At 40.2% G+C, this 17,291-nt stretch overlaps 1 protein-coding gene across 3 annotated transcripts; it reads left to right on the top strand.

Annotated features, from left to right (window-relative positions):
- Positions 1-4,486: 4,486 nt before the first annotated feature.
- On the top strand, positions 4,487-16,689 carry nexn (nexilin (F actin binding protein)). Of its 3 annotated transcripts, XM_075485409.1 has the most exons (15): positions 4,488-4,653; positions 6,315-6,834; positions 6,938-7,135; positions 9,905-9,989; positions 10,083-10,231; positions 11,658-11,858; positions 11,942-12,115; positions 12,299-12,487; positions 12,990-13,181; positions 13,613-13,657; positions 13,999-14,193; positions 14,487-14,708; positions 14,909-15,097; positions 15,228-15,591; positions 15,743-16,689. In XM_075485409.1, exons 2-15 carry the CDS (start codon positions 6,364-6,366, stop codon positions 15,751-15,753), a joined length of 2,685 nt encoding a protein of 894 aa, XP_075341524.1. In that variant the 5' UTR covers positions 4,488-4,653; positions 6,315-6,363; the 3' UTR covers positions 15,754-16,689. The 3 variants fall into 3 exon arrangements, with proteins under 3 accessions (XP_075341523.1, XP_075341526.1, XP_075341524.1); XM_075485408.1 differs by lacking the exon at positions 15,743-16,689 and having other exon boundaries at positions 4,487-4,653; positions 15,228-15,703; XM_075485411.1 differs by lacking the exons at positions 13,613-13,657; positions 15,743-16,689 and having other exon boundaries at positions 4,487-4,653; positions 15,228-15,704.
- The last annotated feature ends 602 nt before the right edge of the window (positions 16,690-17,291 follow it).

Genomic DNA, 17,291 nt, shown 5'->3' with positions numbered 1-17,291 from the left:
GTTATTAGTGGAATCTAAAATGTCTCCAATTTAAGAGAAAATTCTCAATGCGTGCACATTGGATGTGCCAGTTTCCACACTGCAGCTGCATTATGCATAAGCATCTTCAAGTCAGAGTTCTGTTGACTTTCTCCTGAGGCTGATGAATTTGAAAATAGATTTTGAGATTCACATTCTGCACGAAGGTCCATTTATTTAATTGAGGAACCAATAAGCAAAACATATTTTTAAATGAATTTTTAAACATTCTGAGAGGACAAACCTCAGACCCTTTTACTTAGCCAATAAAATCATATGCCATATTTCACTAGGTTGTGTGAGACAGCAAGACAGGGCATGAGTTTAATCATCTGATCTAAATTCCTTTTGCATGACTTGATCATTGGTTCAGACAACCCAACATGAACTGACAGTCACAATGTCAATATACATAAACAGGCCTCCTGTGATGAGACTGAACTCCATTTATCACACTTTGAACTGAGGGATACACAAATAAAGGGTAATATAGGATAAAAATAATAGTGATTTCATATCAATTCATAATATGTCACTGTACATATATCGACTGTTGTACTTTTTTTGCAGCTTAAAAGTCAGAGGTATCTTGTCAGAGGTGAATGTCTGAGTGTTTTCGCTAGGGGGCAGTGAGAGATGTTTCAATTCAGCATGAACTTGAGCTGACTTGCCGAGGGACACAGTACATTTTGGTTTGATCGAGCAGTTGCAGAAGAAAACACAATTTGCTTTGTGTTTTTTGAAAGACACATTTTTAATTGCCTTTCTCAACACCTCGAGATTTGCTGTGTGGTCTGTAAAACCAGCTTGGTCAGACTTTAGTCTGCTCCTTCTGCAGGCAGCACCTGTTCTGTGGTGAAGTTGCTGCTTTTACTCATGGCAGCTGAGCGCTCAGCAGTCACAACTGGGAAATCATGATACTGCTTTTTCCTAATGTTGTGTAGGGACTGTGAAACTGTACAACGGACAACAACAATGCAGTATCTTTCAACCTTCAACTCCGATTTCACACATGTCGAAAGTAGGAGACAAAATGGAGCATGCGGGTTTTCCCACAATACAGTTCATACTGTGTGGCTTTAAAAAGTTCTACCTCGCTCTTGAGCAATGCAATATTTCATCACAGTTTATTGTGCATAACTAGGCAAAAGACAATGGACTCACAGAGTTCATCATCTCCTAAATGTGTGTGGTGTTTGGTCACGGTATGTCTGGTTAGAACACACACAAGCTCAACAAGAGATACAGATTACAGATAATCTTGTTGCTTGGAATTAGTAGAAAAAGGTCACGCTATGATTCTGCCTTTCGTTCTCTTTTAACTGCAATGCAGAGATTGCAACAACTGGACAATGCAACTCAAGAATTACAACTACTGTAAGTGCCACGAACAGTTGCACTTGCCATTTGGTGTGGATTGTTTCCAAATCACTGTACTCTGCCACAAGTCCATGCCTTCGTTAGTTCGCGCTCATAGCCACACCAGTGATGATGGTCTATTTCTGTACAAAATACCAAGAACATTCAGTCTGGCACCAATACCATTAAAGATACAGTCAAGAAAGTGCATGTAATAGCGAACACGATTGAGCACCAAGACAATTATAACCGTAACTGTATGACAGACATTAACGAGACAGAGTCAAAGGGTATTTTGATGGGCAGGAACACATTACTGAGCAGACTAAGAGGATACGCAAATTATTTTATCTGCTATTTTGATTATGAGTTTGTGATGGGGTGGTTTTAAAGAATCAGAAGGTGCAACCCCAAATCCTCTATGATTTGCTGACAATCTAGGCCATGTGGTCTGATATTTATGGACATAAATGTTGTCAGTACAGGTGTGTCCCTCCACCAGCATTTGGCACAGGTTTGACCCACTGAGCCAGTCTACTGACACTTCGGGGGGGGCTATGGGCTGTACCACCACAAATATATTAAGAGGGGTGTTGGGGTTATGCTACAGCAGCTGAGGCTAAGGCCCAGTCTGACTCAGGTTAGCTGTCTCTCCAGGGTTGATTAGTTGCCACAGCTGTAGTGCTATTTAAAGCAGTGCCCTTGTCGTCCCTGATGCCCCTTAGCAGACCCTAACCCAACAAATGCCTTAATCTGAGCAGGAAGTAAAAAGACCACCTCCAAATAAAGTTGCACAATTTGCCACTTAATTCATATAACGCTGCATATATATAGCTTTAAAGGGGTTGGATTTTGATTCTGCACCAAACGTGTACATGCCATTCACGAGGAATGATGCACACAGAGAATGACACAAAGAGGAGCGGAAGCTTCACGGCTTTGAAGAAGTGCAGTGAGTTTGACTTACATCAGATGACAGGTCTATTTCAGCACATTCTCTTGTTTTTAGATTGTACTCTGTGCACACTTTTGTTGAATTATCTGCATCTGAAGCACTTTTAAAAAGTTGTATTCTCTTGTGTCAAAGGAACGCCAAATTATTTTTTCTTTCTTTGTTTTTCCCCAAGCAGCCCTCTTTTCCAATGACACAGCATCTCTCAGGTTTCACTTCTGAGTACAGTATTAGCCAAAGCTTTGGCCCTCCTGTTAGGGGGTTTCCAAAAAAGCTGCAACACCTCTGACTAGATGCAAGTGATAGCTGAAATGAAGTCACTTTACGATATTGGGACATTTACTTTTAACACGACCACCTTCTAGTATTCTGGAATTAGTGTGACAAACAAGGTGACACTAATAACACAAAAGCTGCAGCAGTATTAGCAAAGCTTTTGTGTATCGCTTCTCAAAAAGTTCCTGTAACATTCCCAAAATACTTAAGTGAGGAGTTTACTTTCCGCATTTTCTGCCAGATGTCTGCTTGGTCAATGTGTCAGCAGCTGTGCATGGAGCCATTAGAGCAGACTAAATGTGTCTGCAGCAAGGTTTCTATTTACATCCATGCACAACAGGAGAGGCACTCTCTCGTTCTCATGGAAATGACGCAGTGCTTCAGCACTATGATAGATACTGTAAGCTTGTGTATGACCTCTGATGTCTGAAATGTAAGAATCTCTGATATCTTACTACATGGGCCCATACTGAAAACCTGGATGGGTTACATGGGGAGTGCCAACCGTCACTGCACATAAGAATGACAGCAAAATATAGATTATTGTGGAAACCACAAAGGGCAAACTGGTATCCCTCTTTACCGATAAGTTCGGAATCCGGGCTCTAAAACGCCAACAAGCAGATAACAACATCACTGTCTGCTTTTATATTACAATTCTCCAAAAAAGTTGTGGCCAAAAGAGTGTCCAGTTTCTATTTTACCAGACATTTCAAGCAGCGGTAAATTATGACCTGTGAGAAAATGATCTGTCCTATAGCATCAAAACATCTGATCTTTACAAGGTCTTAATACGCCTCAGGTGAACAAACATATAACACATTACACTGTTATATTATCTTCTGAACAAAAACTAAGTCAAAATGTAGAAGCAGTATGTGAAAAACTAATTACACCACCATTAACCACTATTAGTTGCAACAACTTGAATTGCTTATTTTCTGTAAGACGTAATAAGTCTCTCTTATCATGGAAGAATTTCAGCGCACTCCTCTACAACGACGCTTCAGTTAATTGAGAGTTGTGGGCATTCGTTTATGCACAGCTCTCTTAAGGCCCTGCAACATTTCAATCAAGTTGAGATCTGGACTTTAACTGGACCATTGCAACACCTTGATTCTTTTATTTTTCAGTCAATCTGTTGTATATTTGCTGCTGTGTTTGGGATCATTGTCCTGTTGCATGGCCCAGTTTCAGCGACGCTATAGCTGTCAGACAGATGGCCTCACATTTGACTCTGGAATATTTTGGTATACAGAGGAGTTCATCACTCAGTGACTGAAAAGTGCCCAGGTCCTTTAGCGGAAAAACAAGCCCAGATCATCACCCCTCCACCACGTGCATGACAGTTGGTATGAGGTGTTTGTGCTGATATAATGTGTTTGGTTTGTAACTGTAACCCACTGTCTCTGTGTATTATGACCAAACATCTCCCCTTTGGTTTGGTCCATCCAATGGGCATTGTTCCAGAAGTCTTGTTTGTTCAGATGCAACTTTGCAAAATCAAAGTTGCATTTGCTTTCCTGGCAAACATGTGACAGCATAGCATAACTGTAAGCCCACATGTAAAACATGTTAACTGTAAACTTCATTGTTTCAGACTATTTTGTGGCCATTGGTGATATTAATGTAATCTTGCAAAATAAAAATCACTTGGTGATTATTTTGTTCGTCAAAAGATATTTTATCGAAGCTAAAACCAACGAATCTGTTCAAATCACCAATAGCTGTTATTTATGCAGCTGTAACAAATGACCAGGACGGGCCTGCGTAGCTCTGGTGCATGTGTGCGCAGACGCGCGAGGGGGCAACAGCTGAACCTGCAGCAGGCGCGTGCGGAATGCAGTGCCCGGTAGAAAGTAACGGTACTTTTATGGAAACGGCTCACGTCACACAAGCCGCAACCAGCAGCCGGTCGACTTGGTGCAGCGAGTGGTCGCATATCACGGACTGTCTCTTTTGGTCAGAGTTTCACTTCTTCGAGTTTTTAATCGACACAAAGGATTTTCTTTTAAAGAAAAATAAGAGGACGACCGCACGGTGAGGAGGTAAAGACTTTTTTTTTTTAAAGATCAACTTTAGCCTTGAGGAATGCAGATCCATAAATTAGTCTCTTCACAAGCGAGTGGAAATAATAGATGCTTTAAACATGAGAATAGTGAACTAAAAAGGTTCATCCTGCCATTCATGGCTTGACCAAACTGTGCAGACGTAGGGAAACAGAAATACTGAAACTGTAATTAGGCTGTAGCCAGGTTAACACATGCACCTTTCTGTGTAGCTTGTGTCAAACTTACATTTATTTTTCACGCACTGTGTGATTTCTTGTGTCAGCTGTGTACAAAAATAGGACAACACCTGTCCAAACCAAAGTTTTGCATTAGTAGAATTTCTTCAGTCAGTATTATATGTGAAAAGCCTCACATTATCAAGTCAGATCATAGATTAGAAGATTTATTATGGAGAAGTAGATGGTTTTGTGTGACTTCCTTCTAAATAAGAAGATGCTTCGATATATTATGCAATTATATACTTGTGAAATTGTGTTTAGACCTAACAATGCATGACAGAAGACATTGTCACAGACCTCTTTTGGAAAATGACAGCTGTTGATCCCATAATTGTTGGTCTGGCCTGTATGTCTCCCAACATTTACCTCTGTTTTCACAGGACTAAGGGTGGACATTCAATAAATCACAGAGTGACTGAATTACAAGCACAGTGATCAAATTAAGCATGTTTCCATGAACCAAAACATAAACAGGCGACACATATGTGCTTCATATGTGGACTCTTTGAAGGTTTTATATTTGCAGTGGGCTGGATGTTGAGGCCTGAAATCGACACGCTTCAATGTGTTGACTGTAGGTCACACACTGAAATATTAGAGCTTCTGATCAGCAGCATTGTGCCACAATACTATCACCATACCTTAATAGAAAAGGTATTTGTGGATGCTGATAAACAGTATCAGTTTTAGGCTTGGGTGACTAACAGTCCACACAGCTCCTATTCACACAGTGGTCTAGCTCTTAGTCTGGCCATTTTGTCAAGGGTCCGCGGGGCGACACGAGGGTGCCAGGTTGATCTTTGTCCAACTGCCTATCAGAAATAGCTATGATCACATGTTCTGGACCCTTAAGTGGGCTATAAATAGGAGTCTGCAAGCTTCCCTTGCACTCTTTCTCAACATACTTAGGAGCAAAACACCTCTATTTGCCTATGCCTTTGGTTTAAGACGTGCTCGTTGCTAAGGAAAAAAAAAAGAGAGAAGAAAATATCAGCTATATATACTAACTGGAAAACGTAGGAAAAAATAGCCTTTCAAGACAGTCAAAAAATGAAGAATCTACAGTATAGTGTCATAGTGCTTAAAACTTTGGAAAAGGAATTAAATTGTGCCCGCCATGTGTCTGTAAACACAGGTGAACAGCCAGTACAAGCACAGAAACACAGTCTACAAAGTCAGTCTATTTTACACATTTCTTTATTTGAAGAATCTTTGTTTTCTGTCATCAGTCAGTTAGTTGCATATCAATCGTTCTTAACCATAATAATATATTCTGTAATTCAGTGAAATGAAAGTCACCATTTATAGAATTTGGTAATATTTCTGTTGCTTCTTCAACTTTTATCATGTGTAAAGTGAACTGGCAGTCAGTCACTTGAGCGACAGCAGTAACTGAACCATGATTCTTTTGTTTTGCAGGTAAAACTATAATAGAGCCTGTTTGTCAACTTGTCATAGTGGCAGAAACATGACCGAGGTCGCCCAGTTTACGGCTATACAAGCCCACGACATGGAAGATGTCACAAATGTAAATGAACGCAACATGAGCAGTGAAAAAGACAAAGAGGATGATGTGACACACGGAGAAGATGATGTGACACACAAAGAAGACGAGGTGACACAAGAAGAAGACGATGTGACACACGAAGAAGACGATGTGACACACGAAGAAGACGATGTGACACACGAAGAAGACAATGTGACATTGCAGAGAGAAGATACAAAATCTCACCACATGACTGATAAAACAAGCAATGAGACTGAGAAGGAACATGTGAATGGTTTGGAGGACAAAGAAAATGGTACAGCGAATGAGAAAGATGATAGACCGGAGGCTGTTAACGGTGTTTCAACAAAGGAGGAGGAGGAGGAGGAGGAGGATCCAGAACCAGAAACAAACGACACCCAGAATGTTTCTGATGTGACACTTAAGAAAGAGGTGAAGCAGAAAAATAACGTGAAAAACACAGTCATATTTAAATGATTGTGCTTCATGTGAACATAAAACATGATCATAAAAATAACTTCTCTGACCATTGTAGAAACTCCTCAGAGCCAGAAAGCAGGTGGCCAGAAGCTACGTGCCGAAGGTGAACAAAGAAAAGGGGGATGTGACGAGCAAGTTTGCGGCTATGCAGAAGGCCAGGGAGGAGCGCAGCCGGCAGAGGAACAAAGATGAGCAGCAGAAAAGGAAGGACCAATTTGTCAAAGAGAGGGAGTGGAATCGCAGGAAGCAGCAGGTCAAAGAGTGATAACCCCATTAACCTCCACTTGTGATCTGCATGGCATGATGGGGGAGACAAAGCAGCCACTATGAGTGAGAACTCAGTCTTTCACACAGTGTACTAATATCACTCACATTGTGTTTCAGAGAATTGATCCATTAATCACTTGTATTCAATTCAAATACTCAACTTTGGTTTGTGTTTTTTGTAAGGTGGTATTTTTTTCATCATATTGATGAGTGCTAAAGGAATGAACCCCACGGGCCCTCCAGTGGATTCATCATTTAATTATGTGTTGTGTAGACTTACACTGATTAACTTACCAAACTCTCAGATAAATCATATACCAAATGTAATAGGCCTGTGACCTGACTGTAAGTTAAAAAATAGTTGATTAATTAATCATCAAGCATTTATTGATGTATATGTTTTATTTCATTGTGTGCACAGTCTTGGGAAAAGCGCTTATATCACAATTAATTTCACTCGTGAACAAAGGAAAAACGAGTTTAGTCTTTCTCAGACATAAGTTCAAAGGAAACATGCACACAATTTTTGACCTTTTGAGAAAGAAGTAATCAATTCACTATTTTTCATCAGCTGCCATGAGCCTTTAATTAAGAGAGTCTGTCGCGTCTTGGATCTGTTTATGACAAACCTTTGCTGAGGCAGAAAGTACAGCCCGATGAGTAATGATGTTCAAAGAGGTGTACTATCTTCCCTTTGAGTAAATCTTGTTTGAATAGAGCAGACAAACTCTCAATATGTTTTAAGTCATGTGCGTAAGGGGAACAGACCATTGTTCAGTCATCCTTAAAGCCGTCTTTAGTTGGCCATCAGTAGAGGAATGGAATGCATGTATTGGAGCATTGCTCAGCATTAAGGTCATGGCCTCTTTTTTAAATGTTTTTTTTTTTTTTTAACCAAATTGACCATAGTTAAGGAAAGGAAAAGGCTGTGTCAAGGACCTTCAGCCTCTGTACACGGGCCGCCTGCTTAACCACTTATGATGCTAGGTCATGGTCCTCTTGAATGCTGCAGACGTTTGTTGTACCACTGTCTGCAGAAGGTATCCTCCAGAAACTTAACGTCACCGGGTTTATGTAAAAAAGCAATCAATGGCTCAAGTATGTTAGTCTGAGTTGAGAGACATGTAGGATGTCCTGAGCTGGTATTATAGCAGTGGTGGGATACATCCCCATAGCGACATGGAAAATATTGGCAAAGACTTCTGCAATAGAATGTATTTTATTGGGTATCTTATACATTTTTTTAGTACAGTAGTTGAATAGTAGAGGTTGGATTTTAAGACAAGTCTCATGTTTTGGAGCCTGGTGTTTATCTCCCTGCTACCCTCTGACATCCCCACAGGGTCTGTTTTAGATATGGATAAGCCAGAACTATAGAGTGATGTTTCCCTGCTGCAGTTTACCCTTGGTGCAGCCAAGGCATCACCTACGGCCACCGAATGACAATTTGGGTTATGCATGTAGAGAGCAGTTCCCCTGAATGTTGGAAATTGATGATAAAGCAAGATATACCCCATATGTTGAATATTGTTGCAAATGACTCTTGATCAAAGGTCCATTTGTTAGAATCTGGAAATGGGAATTTGTTGCTGATGCAGTACCCATCCTCAACCCTGCTGGCCATTCTCATTTAATCTTTCCATAAAATCTTTGAGAGATTGGTTTTCAGATTTTTTCTTGGCTCATTGTTAATGTTTATGCCTGTAAATCATAATTAGTGGGTGTCGCGTTCCAAACTTCTTAACCTTTGACATTTGATACCTTGTGCTTCTGTACACTGTATGTGGGGTGCTGCTGTGGAATATAGCGGCACTGGAGGATAGTGAGTTCCTGATTACTTCACATTTAACATTTATCCTATATTTTGCAATTACATTGAGCCTTTTGTTTTCCATGGGATTTTTGTGGCCGTGCTGACTATTCACCACAGTCAACACAGCCTATGGTGTATTTAACGTTTCATCAATAAGTTTCAGAGTTCGGTAACATTATGATCCAATTTCCTCAAGGTTATTCAGCTGCCTTATAATTATGCATGCCCTCATATATCCTCATTGGATCATACCTTCCCTCAGAACACAAATATGTAAGACCTGATATTTAACCTACACATATTTGTGTTATATGGCTTGAAGTTTGAAAATAGATTTAGAAATTCTGACAAGCTAGGAATAGTCATTCGTCTGGTAATGGTGCAGACCGTGTATTGTCTGACATTCTATGCATTAATCCATTGACTGCAAACAAACAAAAAAAGATTGGTTCAGAAATAAAAAAAAACGTGTTAGGTTCAGCCATAAATACCATAAAGTGATACTCAAAACATCTATATTGCGTTGCTTTATACTGCATGAATGAATGTTTGATCATTTTCCCTGTGTAAGACATACAGTAAAGTGTAGGAGAAAGTTGGAGATCAAGGATTCAAGGCTGAACAGCTTTTCATTCAGATTTACCACGGTACAATAAATGCAATATGGTGTTTTAGTGAGTGGATTATCAGTGATACTCACAGACATAACCTTTCAATGTGCCATCATGCCAAAGCTGGCCACGCTCGGACACCTACGCTCATCCCCTGCCTGTGCAACAACAGAATCCACCAATCAGAGGCCCACCTGCAGGCCACGTGGCCTTGCTATTAGCAGGGATTAGGCCCATGTTCTTGCTGGGACCAGCATGGCTCCTGAGTGGCAGAAGAGATGATCCCAGCTAAATCTTAACCTGAACACACTCTCCGTCTGATCTGCCACAGATAAAAGAACTACTCGCTTCCAGTGATGAGGAAGAAGAGGTGAAGCCGACAAAGGTGGAAAAGTCCTACGTCCCCAAAATCAAAGGTAAGGCAAGGGATGCAAATAGTAGAAAAAAGATTAAATCTGTGGAGGGAAGAGGTGGCTGACGGCTTCTATCTTGCTTTGTGAAATGCTCAGGTAGCGTAAAGGGGAAGTTTGCAGAAATGGAGAAACAAAGACAGGAGGAGGAAAGGAAGAGGATGGAAGAAGAGAGGAAGAAGAGGGAGGCCCAGGACAACATGGAGAAAGCCAAAATCAAGAAAGAATTGGCACAGAAAGCCGCTGAGGTCAGTAAACCAGTGGTGACCTGCTTGTAAAGTTTGTCATAGTTTAATGGGAAGCAGGACAGTCTGTCTAGATGGTCCAGTGTGGCCTGTATGGTGAGAATGGTGCAGTTTCATCTGTAATGATTAAGATAATCCTCAGCTGCCACTTGGATGAGTTATTTTAAGTGGCTTTCGAAATCTGAACAGTTGGCAAGGCCTGGATATAGGTCTGAAACCAACAGTAGCATTGTTGACGTGACCAACCTGTGACCTGAGGGTAAATAGGTCACTTCCATTACATGTCCCTGTGTTACTTGTTTGGAGAATGATGTGAAATACATTATATAAATATTTTGATCAATGCGGGATTGACAGAACAATGAGAGCCGAGCTTTAAGTCTTATTACAATATATACTCAAACAGTTCAGTTCTTGGGAAGGTTACACAAGCATTCTTGGGCCAGAAAGGCAATTACAGGCAATTAGCTGCAACCTCTGTGGCCTAATTCTGCTCAAGTACAGCGTGAATGACATCAACAGTCCCGTAAGAATAATGTATGGAAATCTTTAACAGGATACTGCTAATACAGTAAAGACTTGTTACATGCTGCAATGGATTTGTGCCGAGTTTGGAAAGAATTACATTCTACACGTTAAAGCTGATTTATCTATTTCAGGGCCACTTTTTAACCACCAGGATTGCAATCCTGGTATCTTAGAAACTTGGAAGTTATGATAAGTGGATAGAGAGACAAAGTTATGAAATGGTTTCACTTGTTGTTTTCGGCTTGGGTAACTCACTCACTCTTTGATTACAATGTTAACTTTGAAACAGATTAACACATTAGACAGCCTAAAGTCCGGTTATGTAGACAAACAAAAGGGGAGTCACGAAGGAAACTTACAGTTGTTCTTGAAAATGATGGTGAGCGTCATGAAAAAGTATACATGAAAACATAAATATCCTTTTGGGATTATTTCAAAATTTACTATAAAAGCAGAGTGAAAAGCTATGAGAATTTGATGCTTTAGATCTAATAATTGAAATGGTCCTGTGAGGCATTGACATGGTGATGATCTAGAAACAACTGGAACAGAGCTGCCAGGTGTAGACAGCACATGACTGCCAACTGTTTCCCACACCTCCCAGTGACAGAATTAGCTCTAGACTTCCCTCCTGTGACCGAATTAGACTCTGCTATCTTAGACTGACACTAGCACATTGACCCGCTGCAAATGGTGACATTAAGACCTGCTCCCGACTTATACACATTATCTTATGCCCAGTTTGGGTGAGAATTTTCTCCCTGAGTGACCTGAATTAATTCTGTTCTCAACCACTGATCAAGTGTGTCAGGCAATCTCATTAAGCCACGTATTTGGCTTGCCAATGTGGTCTATATGTTTAACTTGTTCACTATTTGCTTTGGGTAATCTTCATCTTTAGGAAGGAGATGACACAATCCTGGTGCGTGTGGTTCCAGCGAAGGCATCACGACCTCCGGGCCGAATCAAGTTGAACTTTGAGGACATGGAGAAGAACCGTGAGGAGGAACTGAAAAAGAAGGCAGAGGAGGAGAAGAAGAGACGATATGATGAAAACAGACGCTCCTTCAGGGACGCCAAGAGACGCTCCATTGTTCAACAGGTTCAACACAAGAATTCATAATAATGCATAAGACTGTTTTGGGTGTTTTGGATTTTTCAAATCTAAATGTCTTGTTTAATTAGGATGAAGAGGAGATGTCTGAGGAGAAGGTGTCAGTGGCTCCCGGAAAGCTCAAGCTAACATTTGAGGAGCTGGAGAAGGAGCGGCAAGAGCAGCAGAAGAAGCAGGCTGAGGGAGAAGCAAAGCGGCGTCTGTTAGAGGAGAAGAAGGCCTATGAACAGGCCAAGCTAGGATTGGTAACAAAATATATTACATTTTGAGAAATGCTAACTTATGGAAACTGACACATCCTCATACTAAGAAGCCATCTTTGGATTCAATTCACACATCATAAACTTAAAGTGTACAAGTGCTGCATAGTAAATTTTGATGTTTGAGCTGATTTGATAAGTATTCAGACTATTTTTGTGTCTCATAAGGGAGAAGAAGAGGAAGGCTCTGAGCCAGTTCAGGACGACAAAGAAGAGTTCCGCCCGGGGAAACTGAGACTGAGCTTTGAAGAGCTAGAAAGGCAAAGGGTAGAGGAGGAACGCAAAAAGGCAGAGGAGGAGGCCAAGAGACGAATGGTGGAGGAGAGAAGAGCTTTTGCCGAAGCCAGGAAGAGCATGGTCAATATGCTTCCCACTGATAGATACCACATTGAAAATTATCACTCCGCAGAAAGATCTGGTGGTAACATCACAGCAATTTACACAGTATATCAAAGGGGTCCTAGAGGGAATAGCTTAACAGTTTGGTAAATACCGTGTGTTTATACCTATGTGCTTTGAGCAATTTTTTCTGCCCAATGGCAAAACAGCAAGGCCTCTTAAAGTGCTGAATTATTAGTTTTAATGGAGCTTACATCTGAACTTAAAATTCCATAAAAATAAGAATAATTTTGAAAAGTTACAATAGTGTGCGGAAGTTTTGAGCCACCCTTGACTTCTCCATATATTCCAAGGAACACTTGGTTCCAAGTTGTCTTTCAATACAATATTGGTTTTATTTATTTTGCTTGAATCAGGTCAGTGTTGACGGTGTTAACAGACAGAACATTTTCATGTACATTTGCACAGTGTTGTGTACGTTAAACTGGCATAACAGTGAGTTCTCTTTGTTCATCTTCAGCTCGTAGATGAGGATGACGAGGTACTGATGGCCTTGCTGAACCTGGAAGGCAGCAAACCCGGAAAGATATGTGCGAGTTTTGAGGATCTGAAGCGGCAGAGACGGGAGGAAGAGCAGAGAAAGGCAGAGGAAGAGGCCAAGAGGAGACTGGAAGAGGAAAAGAGGCTCTTTGCTGAGGCCCGCAAGAGCATGGTGAGTCTATGTGACCCAGTGACCAAAAATCACATCACATGTGCATGTATTTTAGTGAGTACCAACATGTTTGAATGTTATTAGTGTTGTTCAGGCTTCAACTCAATTTGCTGCTTCTTAGCTGCTCAGCTTTCCCGTGTTATAGAACAGGAAGAAATCTGGACTATAGGTTTGATTTCCTGTAGCCTTTACACACATATGTTCATAGCAATGTTTAATAGTCAGAAATATTTGCTGAATGATTATAAAGAAATAACAGTTAAACTAAAAGCAATTTGGTATACATCAAACTAACACCTGTTTCAAACTTATCAATATTTGGTTTCAAATTACATTTGAGTTTGGTATTTTGTTACGTGCTACACATTATTCTACTGGGCTCAAATGGTGCACCCGCACTGCTGTTCCCTTGTCCAAATTATTTCTTTAAGAGCCCTGGCATGGATCAGGAGTTGTCTGCATATGGAGATGAAACAGTAAGATATTTTCAGTTTCAAATATTCACTATTTTTCACTGAAAAAAAAAGAAGAAAATTCTGCAGAAACAACAATATTTAAAGCAGAATATTAAAAGGAATGCATTACTTGTATGCACAAGGGTACAAATGTCCACACGGAGAAAAGCATGTGTTTGCTTGTTGTTGAGGATGCACTTTGCCTTTAAATGAACAATAATTGCTGGTTTTACAGTGTGATTTTATGTTGTGTAGATGTTGGATTTTTGGATTGCATTTAAACATGGATACTTGCAAATGCAGTTATATATCTGACTCTCTCTGTGATGACCGTTTTTTTGGGGGGGTTCTTATGTATGTAGATGCTAGACGATAATGAAGGAATGGTGAAGAGTGAGTCTCAGGAAGCTCTGCACCCCAGAAAACTGGAGATCAACTTTGAGGAGCTACTGAAAGAGAAAGAGGAAGCTGCGAGGAGACGCAAGGCAGAGGAGCGCAAAAAGAAAATGGAGCTGGAGAAGCAGGAATTTGAACAACTCAGACAAGAGATGGGCGAGGTTAGTCTTTATAATTTCAAACAAGTATTTTTTTGGCGCTTATGCACAAGACATTTCCTTTATTTAGACTTGTTTTTTTCCACTGACAAAAAGAGGAAAAAGCTATGTATACTACAAATATGTTCCTTCATAACCTATAAAGTACGCAGATACCTCTTTTTTAACTAAATTTTCACTCTGTGAGCAGTTTTTGTTCTTATATTATCTTTTTTGGGGGGTTGAAATACAAAAAAATGTAGTCTAAACCAAAGGGTAACGGTTTGTGTTGATCCAATTGTTTTCATGTTTTACAGGACGTGGTAAACGAAAGCTCCGATGTCATGAGCAAAGAATATGAAGAGCTCACAAAGCTCAAGAGAACCGGCTCCATTCAGGCCAAAAATCTCAAGTCCAAATTTGAGAAGATCAAGCAGCTGACCGAGGAGGAGATTCAGAAAAAGATTGAGATGGAGCGAGAAAGGAGGAAGGCCATCGATGATGAAATCAAACTGAGAGAAGCTGAGAGGTTTCAGGACGTAAGAGTTGCCAAATGTCATACAGGAAGGCACATTTTCCAAAAACACATTGAGTGGGGCAATTATTCCTATTCTTACAATAAGACGAAAGATTAAGTCTGTTCAGAGAAATAATCAAATAGGCTAAATTACAAATTAAAATTATTTTTATTAATAGTGGATTATCTCAGTGACACATATAACTGCAGTTTTTTTTTCAGGAGGAAGAAGAAGGAGAAACAACTTCAGCAAGACCTGAGGAGTCACCGTTCAAGCAGAAGGTGGACATGCGAGCTCGATTTGAACAAATGGCCAAGGCCAGAGAGGAAGAGGAACGAAGGAGGATAGAGGATCAGAAGTTGCAGAGAATGCAGTTTGAACAGCAAGAGATTGATGCTGCCCTTCAAAAAGTAATCCCCCGTGTTTATGACTAAATACTTTTTGCAAGATCATTCGTAATGCATGATGGCATAGCAAGAGTCTGGTTTGAGGTCGCCATGACCCTGGCAAGAGTTTGTGATGGTTTTTATCTGTTTGCAGAAGAAGGAGGATGATGTTGAGGACGAGGGTAGCATCATCAACGGCTCTGCAGCTTATGAGGATGAGGAAGATCATGCCAGATCAGGGGCTCCTTGGTTCAAAAAGCCCCTCAAAAATCAGTCAGTGGTTGATTCTGAGCCAGTTAGGTTTACCGTTAAGATCACCGGGGAGCCAAAGCCAGAAGTGACCTGGTGGTTTGAGGGGGAGATGCTCCAAGACTGTGAGGACTATCAGTATATAGAAAGAGGAGAAACATACTGCCTCTATCTGCCCGAGACCTTCCCAGAGGATGAGGGAGAGTACATGTGCAAGGCTGTGAACAGCAGAGGCACAGCAGCAAGTACTTGCATCCTCACAATAGAAAGTAAGACTACTTTGGTGTGATGGCATGCCTGCATGATACCTCTGACTTGGAATTCACCTCTCTTTATGAAGTGGATCGCATGCTCCTCTTCCTTGTGAGCTGAGGCCGAAAAGCAGATGTGGATAACAGATGTTCTGTTTCTTTCTTGCAGCTTATGACTAGTGATGCCCCTCCATGTTCTGAAGATGTTCCCTACTGTATTTCACTCCTTTTGTAAAACGTTGTCCTTCGTGGTATGATCAAACAGCAGCGGGGAGAACAGTGTGCTTGGCATTCCTAAAGGAGAGATACATACCACACGCACACACAAACACAAAAATCAATGTTGTTTACGTATTGCTGAATGGTAAAGCTGCGCTCCCTGTTAGGATGTTGAATGATACCTGTGCCAAAACCGACGTGATTCTTGTTCCCAAGCCAATGGTTGCACTAAACTTCAAAAGTATCTTTACCGCAAGGCCCCAACAACAATTGTGATACCAGCAATTCTTAAGTGTTTTGATATTGTATTGTAAATATCACACTTTATGGTCCATAAATTGCAAATGTTATGTTTGAGGTATTGTAATAAGTAAAACCTGAAATATGATCGTGTATTGATGAACACAATATGGTAATATCAATTAAATCTATAAAACATCTTACATGTTGCTTGGGAGTTCTAGCACTGTTCAACATTGTCTCTATTAATCAGTATGTAGTTTTGTAGTTTGTCACGATACTTCCTTGGTTGTACATTGAAGGGTAATACTTTCAGTAATCACTAAAGGGACAGTTGATAATGATATGAGATCGTAATGGCAGCCACATCTTGCTGGAACAAAACTCATGTGCACATCCTGATTTTTATGAGCAGCATTTAAAACAATTTGAATGTTGATTTTCATAAACCCACCCAATTTTTTCTCTTTTCTTTTTGTTTTTTTGTTTTTTGAGTTGAATGTAATAAGTGTAATGCTATTGATGCAGCTGTCATCATTTGGCTGTCCAGGACAACTGTTTTAACGTTTGATAATTGAAAACAACGTATGCTAGCCTGAATATTTGTCATATATTATAAATAGAAAACAAGTTTTAATAAAATGAACCTAAATTATAGTGTTGTTGTGATGTTTTTTTTTTTTTTATAATTGAAAAAGGGAAAGAGGATTTTTGCTAATCTTCCCTGCTTTGCATTTGAGTGACCTATCGTTTTATGATTTAAAGCATCTATAAGCATAAATGTGTTATCCATCCATTCTCTATACTTTGTCCTTTTCAGCCTCTATAACAGGTGACATTATAGAAGAGACAGAGTACACCGTGGCCAGTTGATCACAGGGCTGACACACAGTGACAACCAGGCATGCTGACATGCTGCTCTATATAGCATCTGCAGAATGCTTGTTGTAGACTGATGGGGGAAACTGGAGCATCTGGACAAAACCCACACAGGAAAATGGAGAATGTTCAAACTCCACACAGAAAGGCCCCAGACAAGAAAAATGAATCAAGATAAATTCAACTTTTAATCAAGATATCTTGCTTCATCCCCATATTGTGTAGCCAAAGGAACTATCTTTTTGTTCTGCTAAAGTCTTTATTAATTTGCCAAACATTGTTCAAAAGTTAACATTATTATCTACTAATCTCTTCTCAAAATAAGATAAAAAAACATAAAAGTCTTATTATTTAACATGTTAATGCGAAGCTTTGAATCC

Source organism: Odontesthes bonariensis, chromosome 15, assembly GCF_027942865.1.
Source record: "Odontesthes bonariensis isolate fOdoBon6 chromosome 15, fOdoBon6.hap1, whole genome shotgun sequence".
In the NCBI taxonomy this organism is placed as follows: domain Eukaryota; kingdom Metazoa; phylum Chordata; class Actinopteri; order Atheriniformes; family Atherinopsidae; genus Odontesthes; species Odontesthes bonariensis.
This window is presented reverse-complemented; position numbering and strand designations above follow the sequence as displayed.

Coding starts and splice junctions, on each gene's coding strand:
- nexn (XM_075485408.1), top strand. CDS start 6,364: ATGACCGAGGTCGCCCAGTTTACGGCTATACAAGCCCACGACATGGAA. Junction 12,116..12,298: donor AACAGGCCAAGCTAGGATTG/GTAACAAAATAT, acceptor GTGTCTCATAAG/GGAGAAGAAGAGGAAGGCTC. Junction 14,194..14,486: donor TCAGACAAGAGATGGGCGAG/GTTAGTCTTTAT, acceptor CATGTTTTACAG/GACGTGGTAAACGAAAGCTC.